The 23255-nt window shown below is 38.9% G+C and overlaps 1 protein-coding gene across 1 annotated transcript in view; it reads left to right on the top strand.

The window, feature by feature from the left end:
• Window positions 1–13346: 13346 nt before the first annotated feature.
• The window catches only part of LOC149807439 (uncharacterized), a 140914-nt gene continuing 131005 nt past the window's right edge, over window positions 13347–23255 (top strand). Inside the window, exons 1-2 of the mRNA XM_089955844.1 lie at window positions 13347–13416; window positions 19971–20759. Coding sequence (XP_089811970.1) covers window positions 13347–13416; window positions 19971–20759 — 859 coding nt within the window. The remainder of the gene's footprint in view (window positions 13417–19970; window positions 20760–23255) is intronic.

Raw genomic sequence — 23255 nt, 5'->3', positions numbered from 1 at the left:
AGTCTTCAGGAGCACCAAAAAACAATGATACCCTACTTGGTCACACACCTTTTTTATACTGGAACGCGTCGCCACTGATTGTCTTTACGGCGTATCAGTTTGAGGACAGGCATGACACGTCGTGGAGGGGTACGCAACGGACTAAATCGAGCCAGTTCTTGCTTGGACAAATCCAGTAAACTTTGTAACATACCCGATCTTTCATGGACTTTGATTTTGGGAGAAGGTACTTTGTGAGCAGCAGCCACTGCCACTAAATTGGAGGGTCCTGCCACTGGGGAAGTAATTTTTGGGGTCATCAACGGAGAAGTTCTTGGTGTGATCAACGTCTCCAAGTACTCTTCAGTTCTTGGTGTCATCAACGGAGAAGTGGATGAACGTGAGGCTGCCGGAGATGCGGTCACCGCCGTGGCAGGTCGTGGTTTGCGAGTGTAAAGTTGCGTCCTGGCCGAAGTGCCTCTCTTGCGACTAGTTTTCTTCTGTGGACTTTTCTTTTTCTGGGGACTTTTTCTCTGTTTCTTTTTCTGGGGGCTTCTTTTCTTTTTCTGGGGTGGTGTCTGGTCAGAGGAGGGTCCCGCCACTGGAGAAGTTCTTCTTGGGGACCTGGTCTTTTTCTTCTTCTTGGGGCTTCGTTGGACTTTTTTCTTGGGGAGAAGTTTGGGGGCATTAGGATCCCATCTTAAGAGAGAGCGAATGATGACCCCTCCTAGAGTACCGCTCCCTCCAGGTTTCAAAATGATTTGTTTTTTGGTTTGAGTGTCGATGCGGGGATCGGCCAGTTGGACCAAAGCGACTTTTTTTCGATCGAAAAAGCGTTTGGTTTGATGAGGAATCTGAATGATTCCTTGGAGTAATTGACGTGCCGTCACCGTGAACCATCGTAAGACTTCTTTGAGACTAGCTTCTAAGACACGAGCTCGTATTTGTGGATTTTTTTCTCGCCTGATGCCATACAAGGCACGAATCAATTTGACGGGAAGATGCGACTGAAGGGACGTCATGTTGACGCTATGTGAGACAGACGAAAAGGGTCTGAGGTTTTTATAGATTTTTTTTGTGAAGTGAAATTAAGTCGAGACGTGTACAGGACAGGCCCTCCGTCTTGGCACCAGTGGTGAAACAAGTGGGTACGAAATCGCAAATCCTCGGGGGTCGTAGGTTTCAAATCGACGAGTAAATAGGCGTGTGGAGTTTGAGTGGCATCGTCGTACGCCTGAGTCAGCCAAGGCGTTCCTAACTGTTTGGCTAAGACTTGCACTTGCGATTTATCTCGAGGGCTTTTAAACAAGACCACGTAATGCGCATTGAGACTGATGGTGCGATGGGCTTTACTTTGTTGAAACAAATTTTGGGTGATGTAAACGACACTGGCATTACGGTGATGCCCTTTGCGCGTGAACCACAGTTTAATTTCTTCTTCGTCTTCTCCTAACATGTCGTCAAAAATGACCAAATGGGTTAGACGGGAGTCAGAGACGATGCCGTCGTCTTCTTTAGGAATGCCTTCGACAAACACGATGGAATCGCCTTGACTTTCTCGCAAGAGGCTGTACGCCGATTGCCACTCTTTGTAATACCACACGATCCGTTGAGGTGGCCGATCGATCAAATGATGTTTATGTTCGATCAAACGTTTGACGAATTCGGTTTTGCCTGAACCGCTAGGTCCAGCAATGAGCATGTTAAAGGGATGGCGAAGATACAAAGCCTCCCAACTGGCACGATCTAAGTGTTCGTCGATGACTTTGACAGTAGAGGAAGAGGGAGCAGAGACAGCAGAGGTAGCCATAGTGTTAGGAATGTCACTTGTGACACGAAAACAGACAAGACAAGAGTTTATATACTTTTTTCAGGACACGTTTATTGAATGTTTCAAACATGAATACGAAAGACAAAAATACATAAAAGCCAAAGGCTTAAGTATAAAGATAAAAGGCACATGATAACCATTAACGTGGAATAAACACAAATGTCTGTACAACATGTTTTGGGTAATGTTCTAACCAGTTCTATAGTAGGGGGTAAGGTCACACAAGTGTCCTCCCGAAAGGGTCTTTCAGGCCTGTCCACGACAGTCCCGTCCTGGGTGACGGGTTCTTCTGGCACCGTCACTCACACAGGTTGAAAAGTCGCAAGGCTCACAATCGCATTCCACTTCAGAAGCCCCCACACTTGAATTGTGCCTGTCTAAACTTGTTTTGTGTTTCTCTGAAAGTATTCATCTTGTTCGCTCGGTCTTGGTAGTCACAATGAACTATCGATCTTGCCTAGGGTTTCTTTTTATATACAGACCAATACCGACGTGTCCATACGGTAAGGTGAAATGATTGGGAAGTCGCACTCGCTTCTGGTACACGATTTGATAGACTTTTTCCAAGGGTCGACTGACGATGTGGTGAGTGGGTAAACGTACAATTTTGTTCGGTTGATAGGTGGTCACTTTAAAGTTTGCATCCTCACCCGATTGCAAGGTTTCTTTCAATACCCCAAAGTTCACCACACAACTGGTACGATAATTCAGAGTCAATCCTTTCACTTTACACGTCCTTGTGGGTCCCGGTATTCGTAGCCGTAATTTTTGGGACCACCACTGACGAAACTTAGAATCTTGTCGTCGGGATGTTCGTCTGTCCAGGCTCCTAAACGGTCTCCTTCGATGTCAGGGTGCTGTTGACTCGGGTGATGGATGTAAATGCAACTGTCCGTGTCAAAGTACAGGACACGTTCCCCTAACAGTTCTAAAGCTTCGTACAATTTTAAGCGAGCATGAGCTGTCACGTAAGCCGCAATGATGACATTTCCAAAGGGGTCGTCTTGTACAAAGTCCAGATCTTCTTCGTAATTGACCAAGATCAAATCCTCGCGAACGACGTCCACGTGTTTCATGTATTTGGTTTTGTCGTGAATCATCTGAAAGTAGCGGGAAGGTTCTGTCAAATATTCCGTCTTAGGTAAACACGGTCGTTGTGCCATTTTACCCCACAAGCAATTTAACATCACTTTGGCAAACGACCGCCTGCCTTCGTTTTTCTCGATGTGGTCTAAAGAGATGCCTTCTTGTTCATAGTATTTCTCTTTGAATGTCTTTTCGTCTTCGGAAGTGTGACACCAGGAAGGATAGCCGCTGGCTTCTTGCTTCAGTTTCAAAAAGGCATCCACGTAGTCGGCGAAAATGCCTTTCTGACTGGGGTCACCCTTGTGGTATTGTTGTGTCTTGGGAAAGTAGCAAATTTCGTACACTTCTAACAGTTGGTATCCCATGTCCAGAGCTTTGAACAATTCTACGCTGATCCAGGTTCCCGTCAAGGCACGTTCTTCCTGGGTGTGCTGACAAGGTTGCTCTTGGTTGCACGTTTCGGCACAAGAACGGCACAATGGAAACATCAGTTTGCCTTGACAATGGTGAGGTAAGACGGGATGGTATAGGTTCGTGGGAGGCAAAACTTTACACTTGATCAAGCCTTCGTATTGTCGAATGTTTTTCAGGTCGATGTGTTCCGTGAACAATTGTGGGTGCCCTGCAGGAAAGGGACAATATTTGCACACGTAAGGATACAGCGAACACACGTCCAAGTATTTGATTTCTTCTCCTTTCTCTTCGTCGGCTTGGTACAGCAAACAGGTGGCATTGGTCCTTCCTCCGTACAAACTATCCCTCGGGTTTAGGGGGTCCATCTGCTTGTAACTTTCCATGGCACGTTTAAACTCGGGATCGGTTTTCATACGGTGATCGTACTCGTGTTCCCACATTTCCACCACTTGGTATCCTTGCTGTTCTAACTTTAGGCGTCGCTGACAAGTGTCCTCGTACAAGTCTTCCATGGTTCGTTGTAAAAACTGATTTTTAGTGCTACGATCAGGGTAACAGACGGGACATCCGTGAAATAACCAACCGTTAAACTCGTACACGATCTTGGGGTTTTCTAAGTCCCAGCCATCGACCGAATACGTTCCGATGGTCTTTTCGCCTCCTCCGTTGCGGGCATGCTGAATCCATTTGTCTTTCTTGTCGCACAAGTAATGTAACCAACGTAGGGCTTTGACCGAGTATTGACGTTTGACATAGTGGGTCGTTTGAGGACTGATGACAGCCACGGTGTTTTCAGGCATGAATCGTTGTCGATACACTAAGGAACACGCTTTGGCAATGGTGCAAGCTTCTTTCAAAAGATCGACCCCTCCGTGTTCCATGAACAGTTCTCGAAATTTTCCACAGCAACGCCGTAAAATGTCCACGTCAGAACGACAATACTTTAGCATTTCTTCCTGAAAGTCGAAAGGGTCGGAGGCGTGAGTCTGGTACCAAGCGTAGAAAGCTTCTCGTTGTTCGGTACGCATGTTGTCGGGGTCGTAATAGTGAGCCTCAGACAAATGGGGTAGAACGGCGTGTTGATTGGCTTCCGTATTGAAAAAGTGAGGAAAATAACCTTTAGCCATTTCTGTCATTCCAAACGTTTTAGGCATTCGACTCAAAAGCATGGCCAAATAGCTCATCGAATCTTTAAACTGCACTTGTCCCACTTGCATGAAAATGATTTTGGCTCCGTTCAAAGTGACTTTAGGACGTTCGGTGCCATGTTCCGTATAGTATCTGAGAAGAAACTGTCCATCGTATCCGGAGAAATTGTGAGCCATCACCGTGGCATGACGATGACAATCTCGGTAACGTTCGATGTCCTCTTGGCTCCACGTCTTATCGATGGGATCTAAGACCCATTGGGCAAAATCGGCTAACGTGTTCGGTCCTCGAAAGATTTTTTCACGCCCTCCAGGAATCTTACTGCAGTGAGGGCAATGACTGAAGATAGGTTCTTGAATGCACTTCTCGCACGCTCGATGAGCCACGCAGAAATTAGGAATGTGAATGCCAGTCTCTTGCATGCATTCGAAATCGAAAAAGATGAAATTGCCTTTCTTCTTGTGACCGTCCTCTTTCTCTGGTGGGGGTTGGTATTTTTGCACGTAGCATTCGTGTTGCAGGTCCACGATGTGGTGACAAATGTGACATTTTTTCTTTCCTGAACATACGTGTGTCTTGGCATTATTAGTACGTAGGCCTTGTCGACACGTAGGGCACAATCTCAGGAGTTGACAAGCACATTTCTGCTGTGAACCTTGCGTCTTCAGATGTTGTTGGTAACAGGCAGGGCTGACAAACGTGCGCAGACAAGCAGGACAATCTACTCTTTCTTGTCCTTCGCTCAGACAGGGTGGAGAGGCCAAACATCCTGAGCATTTCCATCCGCAATGTTTGTGTTGCTCCCGATTGTTATAGCCATAGTCACATTTCTCACAGTAATAACTGTATCCCAGGAATCCAGTGATAGTGGTAATGGTATCGAAATGGTCATCGTGATAATAGACATGAATGTATTTTCCGTCCTTAAAGTCTTTCCCTCGAAACAACAGAGGTCCGCGCATTTCTTGAGGGTGCACTTTCAAGGTGTAGAGTGGAGCTAGGGCATCTTGCAATTTCTGCATCTCAGGAATGCCACAGGGCGTGTCTTTGGACAGTCCGGCTTGTTGTAACAGGAGTTCTGCTTCGTTTCGTTGTTTGGCTCGGTCGGATCGTTGAATAGTTTTCCAGGCTCTTTTCCATTCTACCGTGTCGTTCTTGTTGGCATAGGTTCGTCCCACCACGATGGCTCGGGCTAAACACATCTGGTCTTGAGAATTGTGAATTTGGACGAGACTCTTTTTGGTGTTGCGAAGGGCGTTCACCAATAACACCTTATTGTGTTGTCCGGTCCCTTGAGGAAGAGAGACATGGGCCATTTTCAGTGTGGCTTTACCATTGGTGATGTCAAACTGGTCATTAGATTGTTGTACGTGTTGAATCTTGTCCATGACTTTGGAAGGGGTTAGTTCTGCGGGTCTGCTAAACTCGATCCAAACAGGGGATTTCAAGCTGTCGTGATCTATGGATAGTGTCAAGCGATCGTCTTCTTTGGGTTGACATTGTCGCTTGAGTGCGGTGAGCAAAGAATCCCACATCTCGGTGATAAACCCTTCTGCTTTCTCCAATGGTACGTCGGACTTGAAATCTTTAAACTTCACTGTGTAGGTGTAAGCCGTGGTTCTAAATTTCCTAGAGGAGCGCTTTTCCGTCTCTCGAATGGAATAGTACTTTTCAGGGTTGACTAACAGTGGTGAACTTGGTTTAGAGGGTTCGGATTCTGGTTCACTCATGTCCTCTTCAAAATCACTGGCATGAATTTGTGCCAAGACTTCAGCTCTGGTACGAGGCGATAGATCACGTTTCTGCCTCTTACTTTCTTCTTCTTCTTCTTTCTTCTCGAATGAATAGGATCGTTTCATCTTGAGTGCAAAACGTCAAATGACTCAAGTTTAAACACCATAGACTAATTTATAGTCATGGCAAACCAGCGTATATAAAAAGGGTGTGTGTCTTGTCCTTTCACTATTCATTTCACTCTCAAACCGAGCACAACGATGGAAGAGACTACCCAGATGGAACGTTTCATCAGAGCTTTGCGAGGGGTCATTAGAAAATTCTCTTCAGACCAGCCGAGGGACTACTCTCCTTCCTTTCGAGATAAAAGTCAAGATACTTGCTATATCTGTCAGAAGAAAGGGCATTGGTCTTCAGAGTGTCCAGACCGAAAACGGGGGCTAGAAAAGACAAAAGTCAAGATACCTGTTATTATTGTCAAGAAAAAGGACATTGGTCTCCAGATTGCCCAAAAAAGAAACAAGAGGAGTCGGAAGAAAAGAGGGATTCTTCAGAAGAAGAGAGAGATTCTTCAGAGGAAGAAAGCAGCCAGGTGAAGAAAAGAAGAAGGGAAGAAAGTGAGGAGGAAGAGGAGAAATTGAGAAAAAAGAGAGAGTAAAAAAAGAAACAGAAGAAGTGAATGTAATTTATAAAGTGTTCTGTTGTGAATTGTGAATTGGATTGTAACTATGGAGAAAAGAATACATTAATGATATAAGGTAAGTGTCTTTGAGTTTTGATTTTAAAATAAGAAGCTACACTCACGCACTCATACACAGACATGTACTATAAGGGTAAAATGGTTTTTTTGTTGATTTTTGAGTTATTGGCAAATTGAAAGGCTATCTCTTTTCGAGAGAAGTGGGTGGCCCTGAAAAGGGGCTTTTTTGGTGTAGGGGTGACTTTAAGCAATCAACTTTAACTGCCTTAAGCCTTTGCCACGGCCGAGGCCTACTTCTGATGATGATGATTGGGTTGAAATCACTAAGGGTGGTACGATAGGTTTAGTCACAGTGTTGGCGTGTTTAGCTCGGGAAGGTCGTATTCTCTTCGGTCGTGATAAAGAAGTCTGATACATTTGTTTCAGACTTCTTAACTCCGCTAAAATGTCCAACAGTACCGTAGCCGTTTGATTTTCACCCTCTTGTTTCTTTGCTGTTGTTACTTCTTCTTGTTGTTGTTATTTTCTTACCTCTTCTTGTTGCTGTTGCTGTTGCTGTAGGAGAAAAGCTTGTTCCGCTTCCTTTTGTCGTTGCATAAATTTCTCCAATTCTTCTTTCTGTCTCTGTCTAAAATTCTCCACTTGCGGTAATGAAGAATGAGACGAAGGTTCCGGAACAAATTCTTGCGAGGTAAGAAAATCCACAAAATCCACAAAATCCCAATGTACCTCTTCTGAAAGTAAGTCCGGGTTCCGTTGGGCGGTCTCCGCTGCTGGTGCACCCCAATGGATCGTTTTCTGAGTTTCCGTCATGTTGAATCACTGTCGCATAGATTGACAGCACACAAGCGCTAGCGAATCTATATAGACCACATGACGTCACAGACTGCTCTCTTCGGATTGGATGCGAACTGACTGAATTTTGTAACGCGTGTTCGGATTGGTGAATGAACTCAATTCGTTTCAATCCTTCCTCTACCTATAAATAAGCGCAGTTCACTGCATTGATTCACCTGTTCTCGTCGCTTCACGATGTGGACCACAGTTGAATCATCCACCCTTGTGTCTTCCATGATGTTTAGGACGGACATGCTCATGTATGTCCGGTCCAAGTGGACTTTTGTTGATAGGACAGATACTAGTCTATGGATGAGAAGAGTTTACATAGAAAGACAAGGATGCCTCAAGAGGGTACTTGTGTATGGACCTGCAGTTAGAAGGAGTTTAAGAAGAAGAAGAAGAAGTGACAGATGCCGTCTATGTTAATATTAATATTAACATAAATCCAAAGGCCCTTTTCAGGGCCACCCACATTTCTCGAAAAGAGATAGCCTTTCGATTGCCTACCCATTTATAAAAAAATTTTTAAAAAAAAATCCCATGTTCAATTCCCCTTGTCCCTAAAGTAGTTTTTTTTTTCTAACATGTTCAATTCCCCTTTGTCCCTAGACAAACCCAAACTCTATTCCCATGTTCAATTCCCCTTGTCCCTAGACAGACCCAAACTCTATTCCCCATGTTCAATTGCCTTTGTCCCTAGAATCGATATTTTTTTTTCCATTGTTCGAATGCCTTTGTCGCTAATCTGAATATTTCCTTTTTTTTCCTTTCTCCAATGTTAAATTCCATTGTCGCTAATCTTACCCAGGGTTTTTTTGCCCATGTTAAATTTCCATTGTCGCTAATCTTACCCAGGGGATGTTTTTAATGCTAATTCCCATTGTCGCTAATCTCACCCCTTATACTACTCCCATCAGTATATACCATCATTTACCCAGTAGGGAAGGCCATGTTGCCTTTGTATATGAATATGAGGCTGTAGCCGTCGCCAAATAATTGGAACCATTTTTGTGGAGTAACTCTGGAACAGTAAGGCCAGACAAAATAATAATAATAATAATAATAATAATAATAAATCCATGTTTGTCAGTGTGTCTTTCTCTATGTATATATGTGTTGGTAACTGCTATATGTAATTGTACGTCATGTCGTCATGATTCTCCACCCTTTCTCATTATTAGTATTAAAATAGAATACGTATAGAACTAGTATGCATGTACCAGTTGGTAATTTATATATGTAACCAGCGTGGTAACAGTTGCAACAGCATCTCATTATCAAAAATGTAGTAGTAGTAGTAGCAATACGGTAGTAGTAGTAGCAGCAGCAAGATAGTAGTAGTAGTAAAAGTATATAAGTATTATAGCAGTACGGTACTAGTAGTAATAGTAGTAGATGAAGTAGAAATAGTAGTAGTAGAAGCAGCAGCAATAAGATAGTAGTAGTAGCAGCAGCAGTCACATAGTAATTGTAGTAGTAGTAGTAAGAGTATATAAGTAGGAATAGCAGTACGGTAGTAGTAGTAGTAATGGTGGTGGTAGAAGTAGCAGTAAACAGAATGACTGTGAGCTAGCTAGACGGCTCCAGTGCCTCGATGCCGGTGGTCGCGGGTTCGAACCCCAGCGAATCAAACCATAGGTTTATATAAAAATGGTACCTAGCAGCTTCCTCTCACTAGCCCTAGTACTAGACATCAATATAAACTACCACACTGTATTATGTCCCAGTGCTAGAAACCACTATAAACTGCCACACGGCATGATGAATCAGTGCTAGACATCACAACAAACTGCCATAATGCATGATGCCCCAGTGCTAGACATCAATATAAACTGCCACAGGGCATGATACCCCAGTGCTAGACATCACTATAACCTGCCATACGGCATGATGAACCAGTGCTAGACACCACTATAATCTGCCATACTGCATGATGCCCCAGTGCTAGACATAACTATAAACTGCCACAGGGCATTAAGCCCCAGTGCTGTACATCACTATAAACTGCCACAGGGCATGATGCCCCATTGCTAGACATCACTATAAACTGCCACACGTCATGATGAATCATAGTACTAATATTAGTACCCTTACTCGTACCTCGCGGACAGGGTACTAACATGAGCATATACGTGTTAATGGAGCAAGCCGGGTGTGATTCACACCCGGCACTCTTTTAGCCTAATAATAACATTTTAAACATAGACCTTGCATATAATCCAATAAATTGAGTAGTCCTCTTATTTAATACCGGAAGTATCGAAAATCATTGTAGAAATAGTTGTAAAACCTCGTTTACCTTTTTTAGCCGATATTTTCGTTTAGATCGTCCGCCATATTATTTCAAATAATGATTACTTCCGTTCTCAGCCTCGTTTGTTTGTGTGCCATATAAGGACATTGACGCCATATTTGGAAATGTAAACAAATCGTAGTAAAAATTTGGCGCCGTTTGGGTCAGAAATTCTGCGCATTAAAAGTAAATACGGTTTATCGGCAACTTTGAAATTCCACCAAGAAGCGATTATTCGCACTTAATTGATAATAATATAGCGTAGAATATCCAAAATATGGTCTAGCAAGCCTTACGTAGAAAAGGGGTCACAGCGAGAGTCTCGCGTTATCTGTCATGGCGGACAGGATACGGTTAGAGTAACCATGCCAATTTATTTTATCGTGTAAGGGCTTAATAAATTCAAAATAAGCCAAACTTCTTTCACAACATGATTATACTTATGTAGTTGATTTCTACACTGTTTGTTTTTCTGACTTTAGTGATGAATTTTTTTGCTCCATTATATGATATGGGATCAGTTCGTAGCCTCAACCACAACAAATCAAGTTGAGGCTACGACATCGTAGCTAGATGAATCAGTGCTAGACATCACTATAAACTGGCATAATGCACGATGCCCCAGTGCTAGATATCAATATAAACTGCCACAGGGCATGATACCCCAGAGCTAGACATTACTATAAACTGATGAACCAGTGCTAGACATCACCATAAACTGCCATACTGCATGATGCCCCAGTGCTAGACATCACTATAAACTGCCACAGGGCATGATGCCCCAGTGTTAGACAACACTATAAACTGCCACACGGCATGATGCCCCAGTGCTAGACATCACTATAAAATGCCATACTGCAGACATCGTAGCGACATGACTAAAATCGTTAAAGCTACGTCAAAATTCCACACCCCAAAACACACTCCCCTGTGTTACCTTTCCAGGGAACTAATTTGACAGATACATAGACCAATGGACTTAGGTAACCACTATTACACATGGATACTTGCATGCCAGCACTACACATTTCCGTTATTACTTGAATTTATTTTCCAGATTTATTCTCTCTATCAGCCATATTGTTTGCTCATGTAAACCTGGAGAACAATATATACATGTCGTGACTATAGTCATTTGAATATCCATTGTAGTATTTGTCTGTACACGCCAATAGCTTGCTAGGTAAGGTCAACACTTAACAACATAGCTTGTTGTCATGCAATGATTGGCTGGTTTTGTGTATGATAATAAGACTTTGCTTGGAGACAAGTACAAACATTACAGAGAATACAGTCTGGTTAACTTGGGAAACTTACATTTTATGGGATTTATAGATATTCTGTAAGTATCAGTCTACTATTTACTTTTATGAAACATGAATTCCTATTGCGTCAATGTATGAAAATGGAATAACGCTGTATTGAATGTGCAGAGTCATACATGTACTCAAATCTAGGTCACAAAACACTCTCTGAGAGTTGTACAGTTGATGATACATCGGTAATTAAATTCAGAGTTTTAAATATTCAAAGATACGTTATTGATGATGCAGAGAGTTGTATAGTCTCACTGAGTCAGATGTTCACGTATTAAATCAGTTAACTCACACCTAGGTCATTTAATGCGCAGAAAGTATTTTACTTTTAGCGAGTGCGATTATAAGGTAAAACTCTCATGTACACGTCATTTCCTGTGACTGTGAGGTCAATAAGAGTAAATGAAGACTCTTTAGCAGAAATCATTACTGGTATTTACACGGATTGCTAACCTCAGCTATCATTATGCTCACCACTAACACACCATCTACATTATTTACACACACCACTAACTCTCATCTATAGTTTTTTAAGCCAACCACTAACTTTCCATTTACAGTATTTACATCCACTACTATCTCCCCATCCACATTATTTACACCCACCACTAACTCCATGTTCAATGTATTTACACATTCCACTAACTCCTCATCTACATTAGTTACACCTACCACTAATTAACTCATATAATTTAGCATGTACCCCTAAAACTGCTCTCCCCATCCACATCATTTACACCCACTAACTCCAAATCTATAGTTTTTCCCCACCTCTAACTATCCATCTACAGTATTTATGCCCACCACTAACTCCACACCTACATTATTAGCACTAACCAATAACTCTCCAAACACAAAAGCACAACGCTTCGTCCACTCATTGTAAGCATTAGCTACTCTAATATGCACAATAGCACTAAGATCACACAATACCTCTAAGATCACACAACACCTCCAAGACCACATAAAACTGCTAAGATCACACAAAACCACTAAGATCACACACCACCGCTAAGACCACATAAAACTGCTAAGATCACACTAAACCACTAAGATCACACAACACTTCTACGATGGCACAATACCTATAAGAACACACAAAACTACTAAGATCACACAACATCTAAGATCACACAAAAGCGCTTAGAGTGCACAACACCTCAAAGATGCACAAGATCATTAAGATCACACAACACCTCTACGATCACACAACACTTCTAAGATCACACTACACCTCTAAGATCACACAAAACCACTAAGGTAACACTACACCTCTAAGATCACACTACACCTCTAAGATCACACACCACCTCTAAGATGCACAAGATCATTAAGATCACACAACACCTCTAAGATCACACAAAACCATTAAGATTACACAACACCTCTAAGATCATACAAAACCACTAAGATTACACAACACGTCTAAGATCACACAAAACCATTAAGATTACACAACACCTCTAAGATCATACAAAACCACTAAGATTACACAACACGTCTAAGATCACACAAAACCATTAAGATTACACAACACCTGTAAGATCATACAAAACCACTAAGATTACACAACTCCTCTAAGATCACACAAAACCATTAAGATTACACAACACCTTTAAGATCATACAAAACCACTAAGATTACACAACACGTCTAAGATCACACAAAACCATTAAGATTACACAACACCTCTAAGATGACTAGGGAATTTAAAGATGATTACATTTTGCATGAAAAAAGAGTGTATTCAGTTGCCGCTTTGATAAGATCTTTCCACGCCAAAATGTTTATGCCATTTCATTGGTATAGATATTTCATATTACAAGCAAGCTGATATCTGTACAATAATTCATAAACTAAATGTTAGTTATTATATTAAATGGATACGGCTAGAATATTCCTGTCGATATTTTGCAGCCCAGTCCTCGTGTCAGCATTGTGGTAGGCTGAAAACTCATTTCACTTGGAGTCATACCCTGAAGCACAATCATATAAAAAGTTAAAATGGACACAGGAGGAGAGGAAAAAGTTGGTCACAATCTTGCCAATGTTAGGACTGTGACACTAGAAAACAGTAAGTGTTCCATAAGTTACATATAAAAATCCAGTGGTGTTTGTCAGTGAATATTTTCATACTCTGCATACTGATACTTGATATTTATTACATAGTGGAAAATGTCAGTGTCTCTTTTATACTCATTTGTTCCCTAAGTCTAACATACCTAATTGAATATGACAGTTAATAATTTAATATTTTTATAGACGTTGTTACATAAGTCTGGACCGCTCCGGTGGCCTAGTGGTTAGAACGTCCGTCTCGGATGCGGGAGGTCGTGGGTCGATCCCCGGCCGACTTAAAAATTGGTACTAACAGCTGCCTCGCTTGGCACTCAGCATTATGAGGTTAGTGTTAGGACTGGTCGGCCTGGTGTCAGGATAATGTGACAAGGTGGGACATCATGCTACATGTCTGCGGCATGATGCAACATTGCTATACATCACTATAAACTGTCACAGTGCAGACATCGTAGCGATATGACTGAAAAATTGTTAAAGCTACATTAAAAATCGAAATCACACACACACACACATACACTTCAAGCTTAAAATATGATCGACGCGGTATATATATATATATATATATATATATATATATATATATATATATATTCAGTGAAATATCACAAATATTTCATTTAGAAAAATTAGTAATTCATGGCTCTGCATAAAATAAAGTAAATGTATGCATATGCCACACAGTCAGAAAAAATTCAGTTAGATTATCTCATCTCGAGACGTTAGTGTAACTTAGTAACATTGTAGATAAATCTCATGGAAGGTGTGCGCCTAAGATAATAACGACCCGGGTTCATCTAGGTTACTTGTGTACGGTCAATTTGAAGATTTTCATCCCTTCAAAATGCATTTCCTCTCACTCTCCATAATCTCAAAAAAAATTTCTGTCCCCTAAATAATAGTCGAAAAATCGGTAAATATGAGGAATTCTGATCAAATTCATTTTCAAATCGGTAAATATTAATTACTTTTGTTTCTGTTTTATTATTTTATAAATGATTGCATAAATGGAAATTCATAACTTATCAAGAGAAATAATCAACCGTGGAGACAATAATTATATGTGTAGTCATACCAACAGTATTGGTATATCAAATTGCTTCACACCGACACTTTAAAAATCAAGTTAATTTTAATATATGTGATATATCTATGTATCTATCTATCCCGGCTTATAGCCTTCGTTATTTTGAAAGAACCAAACTCACTTGGTCATTGTTTGGAAATAAATTTTAATTTTTCGGGCCATATTTTTGCTATAACAGATTACTTCATTAATATTCCTGCTGCAAAAAAAAACACAAAAAGAAACTTACTGACAAGTAATAGACAAAACTCAAATATCAACTTCGGTGCGATTAGCAATTATAAGCGTTAAATCTATCAGGCAATAGATTGATCTTTCTCAAAAGCATGAAACTCTATTGACTGTTGTACCTAATTATTCAGAACCCATGCATTATATATAGAAAAATATCGCATTTATTCAAAGAAGCAATGGGTTCAAAATGATGAAACAACGAAGTAATATTTCAATTTATCGACACATTATTTTTTGTAATAACGATATTATCTGGTTTCACACATAATAATAATTCCATTAAACAAGACATGTCGCTATTTCGATGTAGTACTTCTTTTGTAAATATATCACGTAAAGGGCACCGTAGTTTTACAAACATATAGGTAAGAATTTGTTTCGTATGCATAAGAAAAGAATCGCGTCAGTTACCCTTTGTCGAGAGGATTCAGAACAGTGGCTATATCTGTTTGACAGCGTATTCCCTTATTTAGGGGAATGTAAATCCGTAGATTTCAACAGTTGTAAACAGATGACGTTTACATGTGCACATTTCTCACGGGTCGCTCTACCCGAAATCGTAGCTTCCCCTTTTGTTGATCGGTTTTACCATCTACTATATTGATGTAATCGGGGGATTGATATTGACTGATATATAGACTAGCTCTTAACTCGAGACTGACAAAGAAACGAAATAAGAAACATAATTATGTAGTGATATTTGCAGAATGGTCAGCAATATGGCAGGCAGGCGAACAAGTATCATCCATTATGTCATAAAATTCTTCAGCTGGAAATCTGTTGATTCAAAGACTTTTTTTAAAATTATTTTATTTTATTGTTTGCTTCTTTTATTACGGTAATATGACCTATCACGAATCAGGAGAGAAAAACGTAACAAAATGTTGTTGCTGTTGGGTTTAACACCATTTTTCAGCACACGATAGGCTATGCATGGCGGCCAGTATTAATGGTGGAGGAAGAACCCGGGGAAGAACCACCGACCCACGAGAAGTTACTGGCAAGCTTTCTCACATACTCACATTGGCCGAATCCTAGACTCGAAGCCACGCAGACAGAGGTGAGATGGCAGTGATCCCAAACGGAGAGCGCTTAAGACCACTCGGCCACTCGCGGCCCCGTTACAAAATGTGCTTTCATGCCTGGCTAAAATAAATTTGAAATAGAAGGGTCATTTGAACTTGATTTTAAAAGACAAGTTTAAAATGTATAAGGGATGAAGATTATACGGGATTTGTTTGACGAGTCAAATCTTTGCTTGTACTATCGTTAAAGTATAACTGGAAATAATGTATGCATGTATATATGTATGTATGATTTAGATTTTTAAGGTAGCTTAAAACAATTTTTCAGTCATATCGCTACGATGTCTGCAGTGAGGTAGTTTATAGTGATGTCTAGCGCTAGGGCATAATGTCGCAGACATGTAGCATGATGTCTCACCCAGTTACATTATCCTGACATCAGGCCGACCAGTTAACACTAACCTCATAATGCTGAGTGCCTATCGAAGCAGCGGTTAGTACCATACTTTTGGCAAGTCTTTGTTATGACTCGGTCGGGGTTCGAACCCGCGATCTCCAGCATCAGATGTGGTCACTCTAACCACTAGGCCACCACATCGGTCAATAATTTTAAAGATATGATTCAGTAACAAGATGTGATGCATGATGACAGCGGTTGTAGTATACGGTCAAATACCGCAGTGATAGGCACGACGCGGTAAGAGGGCGTCGTATTATCAATCGAATTCATCGTTACTTATAATTTCTGAGTTATGGGACGGGGTGGCAGCTTGACGCGGTAATAGGACGTCCTAGTCTCAATCGAATCAGCTTTTATCATTACCTTTGTTCCTGAGTTATGGGACTAGACATTACACATCCACGCTTAGGCGACGACAAGAATGACAAAATGACAAAATGTGTAAATTTCCTTCGCTGTTTGAATTGTCTGGAAGAGGCTTTTGCCTAAATTTGGACATTTTTATTTTAATTTGTAATTTAACTTGTTTAAGTCGAAGTTTTGTATTATATACCTTGAAATATATTGCAAAACTTTACATGCATACCAAGACATATTGTAATTTGCTGTAACAATAGTTTGCTTATTTATAAAGCTTACCTAGAATGAACAATTCCAGCATAAATTTTCTTAATCACAGTGTGTGCAGTTTTATGGAATTATTGTCAAGCGTTGTGATTTAACTTGAAACAGGCCCATAACTCTTGAGTATAATAGCGTCTCAATCGGATGATTATGTGCACATGAAATACTGTGTAATATCCAACTGCAATTTCAAAACCCTTATATATGCCGTTGATAATACCTACGAATTTATATTTATGGTTCTCGCATCTTAATTACGGATATAAATGTTGACGCTTTTTTAAGAGGACGTGTAAAAATTTATACAATGTAGCGTTACTGGAGAACGATCCACTGAGAAAGTGTATTTTGCAATAATCACGGGGCATCTCAAAATTCTATCTCTCTCTCTCCAAAGAAACTTGCAGACACTGTTCATTTTACTTGTCAAAGAGGTACGGAAAAATGTGAAGAAAATGAAGAAAAAGAATATAATTGTTGGTAATAAAGTACCCGTTATCAAATACGAACGCTGTTTTGTGAAGAAAGAATAACTTCCTGAAAATTTGTCGCGATTTTTAAATTTAATTTTTTTTTTACTGATAGTTGATTTACTTTTCTGGCGGCGATCTCTCACATGGACAATTAGGTGATGTCGCATGTCCGGACTAAATGATCACATTGCTACACATTTGACATGTAACGGACATCTGTTTATCACTGCTGAGTTTCAAATCACTTATTAGAATAAGTGTTTGGTAAATTTTGGCAAAGTCTTTTTGTTATTTTTTGCTTAATCAACATCGCTAATTTCATCAGCGTTAGTAATTTAAAGCGATTGGTTCGTGTCGATGTAATAATACACGTTGATACAATCTTTTTTAAGAGAAAGTCTCTTTTCAGGAGAAAAGTTCAGTTTTCATGTGGAATTACCTTATTTCACGAAAAAGAACCCGTAACGTGGAAGAAAAATGTTAATCTGCTTGAAAATGGGGAATTTTCATACAATGTAATTTCTGCACGAAAAAGTATTAACCTTCTTTAAGACCTGTGATTTATTTTCGTGAATATGGCGGACTCATAACAAGTTATTCATGAAAATCTTTTATTTTTTATATATACGGCCAGGATGCACTCGTTTAAAGTGAATAAAGGGAGATTACTTTCCTCCCAAGATAATCATTTTCTTTTCGAAGACTCACTACGGCAATAACATGCACGTCGTTTGCTTAGTTGATTCTTTACTTTTCACTGACATGATAAAATGGTGCAAGACTTTCCTTTATAGAGAAATAAAACTCGACACATATCGATAATAATATATCTAGAGCTCTGATCTTCAAGCTTGGGAAATAGTTTTCATGGAAACGGATTTAAATTAACACAAGACCCCACTACATAAAACGTGATAACCCCAGAGACATTCAAGGTGTCAAAGTTTAAATATCTTTGCAAATTATTACTTCGATCGTTTCAAATGTTTACCATGATTTTGCACATGACAACAGTAATACAGTTTGGTTAAAAGCTGACGATGTATTCATGTTTTATATTACGATAGAGTGATTTCGTTAGCGGAGTGTGTGTTATATAGTTTGAAGACACGCGCTCCTTCAAACCTCGACACAAACTGTCAAGATAAATCGCTACCGCTGTTTTGACCCCTGTGTCATGTAAACTTTAGTACATCGGGCTTCGCGGATTTGTAAATAAGTACGTTTCTCTATGTTGCTGGTTTCCGCCAGCGTTCTTGTCAATGCAGACGTCATAATCCAAGGCAGGCATCCCAATGTGAGAAAATGCAGAAGACAAGTAAATGAATGAAGACGTTTATTAACACGGATTTTCATTGAAATACTCAGGGTAGCACATACATATAGGGTAACGACTAAATGTCGGGTATGGCAGGGAAATGTTAGATGAATGATTTATTATTATTATTATTTAAATTTAGTTCACCTGCCCCTCCTCCTTGTTTGCATGACCAACACTAATAATATGGTTAAACAACTTTTCAAAGAATGAGAGAAATTGCATTCGTCAGGATAAATGGTTTATATTTTCGCGAATTTTTTCCGGCCTTTATTGGAATTTGAAACAAAATTGAAATTTTTAAGTGATACTGTTAAAGTTGTAAATTAGCGAAGTGTTTTTTTTAAATTTTGTTATGGCTTTGTTAAGAAATGGAAGTAAAGTATATTGTGTTTGATTTAGTGTGGTCATGCTTTTTTTAAAGTTGTACTTGTTAAAATCGGCATCCATTATTCTGTTTGTAAAGCCGGTAGTCTATCCACCATTTACTCTTTTGACTCAAATCCCGTTTTTTTTTATTATTATAAAAAAATAAAATGTTTTCCATCTCATTTTTGTGCAGTTTCGTTTTGTGTACAGTTGTTACGTGGTTGTGGGATGAAGACCTTTACTCTATATCTTTTAAGAAATGACACAGAGGCTGAGTTACTTAATGTAAGGATGGACCCATGTCTTAATTTGTCTTGTCCATTTTGGAGGAGTATACGAGTAATGCACACGCACGATTGCACGTACGTAACATGATTAAAAAATGAGGGACAATAGCAGTTTCCACATAGAACCTGTTAACACACTATTGTTGGTATCTTCATTTTATTAAAATACTGTACATAACTATAATAGTGTGATTACTGGATTTATGTGATGTCTGCTGTAAATCTCTCTTGTAATAATAATAAAATGATGACGCCATTACGACGATTGTAATGGTCAGTTATTTAGTATTTAAATTATACATGTATAGCAATTTTGTGTAAATGTGTGTCTACGTTTATATTATGCATTATTTTAGTGTTTACATCACGTAAATGTACAAGTTATTTTAGTATTTTAATATGAATATATCTATGCAAATTTAGTAATATACACGATGACAATCGCTACAACCATTACAATTTTTTGACAGTTAAATTTAGAACAATAGAATAAGTATCATAACTTTAACAGGAATTAATTGTTAAAGTCATAAATATAATTAATTAAATCATTATTAATGTATTAATACCTACACACTTCAAATGTACAAGTTATTTCATATTTTATTATAATTCTATATGTTTAATATTTTTGTGTATATGTGTATTAATGTTTATATTACTTTATTTCCACAGCCTACCAGTCCCCCTTTTACAGATCTATTGTCGTCTGCCAAGACAAGATAGTCGTCCTAGACGACGAGTATGAAAGGGTGACGTATAAAGTCAAGATCTATCGACTCCAAGATGGAAAATTCCTGGCATCGTCAGACAGACTGGAGTTAATACCAAGTGACATGTGTCTGATGGACGCCATGACAATTTGTGTCCTTTATTACGAAGGTCTGATAGAAATGATGTCCATTGGTTCTACAGACATGTCACGTGATATTAAAACGACCAGGAGTTTACGTCTAAAGGGAGTATTGGATGGATATCATGGTGTTGTCAGATTCCATGATAATCTTCTTGTCACTGGTAGGAAACATGGCAGGATGTACTGGTGTATCGTGTCACTTGATGACGGACATGTTGACACGATTTACCGGATTTGTAAAGGGTACGAATGTAGCGTGGCAACAAAAGACAACATGGTTTATATCTCGTGTTGTTCTGGTGATGAATCCCCTGAGAATGGTGTCTATGGATTCGACATTTTGAATCCCAGTCAATGTAAATATAAATACAAACATCAACGTCTACAATTACCGTCATCAATAGTTATAAATGAAGACGGGAATATTTTCGTTCGTAACATTGGATTCCCTCCCTGTATTCATCAACTTACAGCTTCATGTCAACTTGTCACCATTTTCACACGGGGAATTCCATTGGGTCTCTATGCCATATTCTGGGACAATGGACGTCTGTATGCCACACGCATGGGGACTAGTGACATTACTGTATTCCAACCCGTGTATCAAGGTAATTCATATTCCTTATATTTTATTGACATAAAAAACTTTTATGGACGTCGTAAATAAAATTACAAACTTCATTTATTGACAATTCTCAAAGATTTCATTTTAAATTTAGAAAACAAAATGTAAACACGACAGTTTCGTCATGCAGAGCTGTCATGCTGACATGAAGTTAGATATAAATAAATAGTATTTGTTGTTATAAAATTTATATTAAGTTCACTTTAATACTCTTAAGTGATATACATTTATTTATACTATTTATTTATAATATATATTCATTTATATGTAAATAAAAATAACACAATTTTGATAGACAAAATTTATCAACTGCTGAAGGACGACGAGATTTTGTACTGAGTTTATCCACCAGGTGTCGCTTTCATTTCAAGTGCGTGCCATTCATCTGAATTACAAAGATGGCCGTTGGATGTCTTCACTTGTTCTATACACCGTATTTGTTGACACGCTTTTAGAATTATTTCCCCCACCACCCAGTGGTATTGTTTTACCATATTTACAAGTGATTCAATGGTTTAACAATGAATTTCATATTTAAACAGTGCCATTCAAACCGAACTGAATTGTACCATACCTGTAGGCAGGCTTTTGTGTAACTGGTTGTGCTTACAATTTACCTGTCATACACGCACTATACAATAACTATATATAGACTTGATTTGTGTATTTAATTGAGTCTGTTTTGCCCAATAAAAATTGATAAAGGTTTTAAAAGAAATTTTAAATATTCCCAAAAATTGATTTGTGCATCTAATTGGGCTGGTGTTTTAATAGTACTTGAAGCACTTAGTACATTATATATACTAATCTTTATAATATATAGTTATGTTTAAAAACAAGGAAAAACAAAAAAAACCAACCTACCTACCTATTCTAATTTTGAAACCAGGGGAATAGGAATAGGAAACACAGGAGTCAGACATTTTATCAATAAAGTACGGCGAAATCTCTGACAACATGAAATCACGTTATTGGTAATATAAATGAACACTGTAAAGTTGTCTTGTTTACTATAAACTTATTTTTGTGTTCAATAGCAGGTTGTTTATGGTCAACTACATGGACTCCACTAGTGATAAGAATTTAGACATTGATCTTGACTGTTATGGTGGGGAAGGGGAATCTGCTTACCACCTACACAGCATGACTATTAAGGTTGTTTTCAACACAGGGGCTCATATTGTTGCTTAAAATTTAACTGTCAGTCATACATTAGTATAAAATAATATTGAATATTATTTTATAAAATATGCGTAACTGACAGTTAGATTTTAAGCAGTTATGAGTCAATGTTTTCAAACATAGGACATGGGGCTGAAGTGTTATATAGTCAGTTTTTGTCTCCCTTCCCCACTGCATTTACTGATACTTTTACTTTCATTTGCAACAAACCCCATTGAAAGTGTTATGGCCCCAATTATTGTTTTGGTAGATTTTGAGTTTCTCCAATTCTTGAGTCTGAGATAGGGATCTAATTGGAGATATTGCTCATTAAGTTTTACAGATTGATTCAGATTCAGGTTGTTTTGGTTTCTTGTTATCCTACCTGTTTGATAGATTTAAATTTATTTGATGGGCTGCCTACTGTTACACTGGTGGGCAACTAAATATTAGCTGGTTTGTTAGAAAGAAGATAACTCGGCTTGTGAATTATCACTCACTTCAGAAAGCCCATCAGATGTGTTCAGTATCTTCATATATTGGGAAAATATTATACACTGCAGAACATGTGTTTAACAAATTCTAGCATTTTCAGATTTTGTTTTGATTCTGATATTTATGTAAAGTTTTTTATAACAAGATATGTGTGCAATGATACGGTTAAACTTGATATAATATAGTGATATATAAACTTGCGTAGAAAAGGAAGGTAGTCTAGGTTTTCTGACCCCTGACAACATGTTTACTTGTTGGTTAATTTACTAGCTGTCCCAGTTTTGATATTTAGACATTTATGTTTGGGCTTAGGTTCAAAGCCATTTGCCTGTCAAGAACTTGGTTAGCCGCTTACTAGTTGGCCTGGCAAACTTGAATGGCCTTACAGTGAGTGCATTTTAGTGCCTTAGTCACATGATACCAACTAAAACATCACTGGCAGGTGCTCAGGTAGTTGGTCATTGTTATCGGAATATATGTGTTCAGAATTAAGTGTGCACTCATTCTTTTTACATGCATTACATGACTTTCATTTAATATTATCTAATTTTGTGTACAGTGACATTAAAAATTGGTTCATTGTTGATATCATATCATGTGACTATTGGACCCCTGACATCATGGACAGGTAGGCTACAAAGTCATGTGACTAGCAATGCAAATCATAAGTTCCAGGTTAAATTTCATCTGTGCTATAGTTTTGTCTTGTCTGTCAGCAGATTACAGACATTGAAAATTGTCTTCACCATTTCAGAAAAAAAGAAATCATCTTCTATTTCATTCATGCAGGTGTGGCTTGATGTATGGTCTTTTTTGCAAAGCT

Source organism: Sinohyriopsis cumingii, chromosome 1 (assembly GCF_028554795.1).
Source record: "Sinohyriopsis cumingii isolate HCF-2022 chromosome 1, ASM2855479v2, whole genome shotgun sequence".
NCBI lineage: Eukaryota > Metazoa > Mollusca > Bivalvia > Unionida > Unionidae > Sinohyriopsis > Sinohyriopsis cumingii.
Note: the sequence above shows the minus strand (reverse complement) of the source record. Positions and strands in the feature narration are given on the sequence as shown.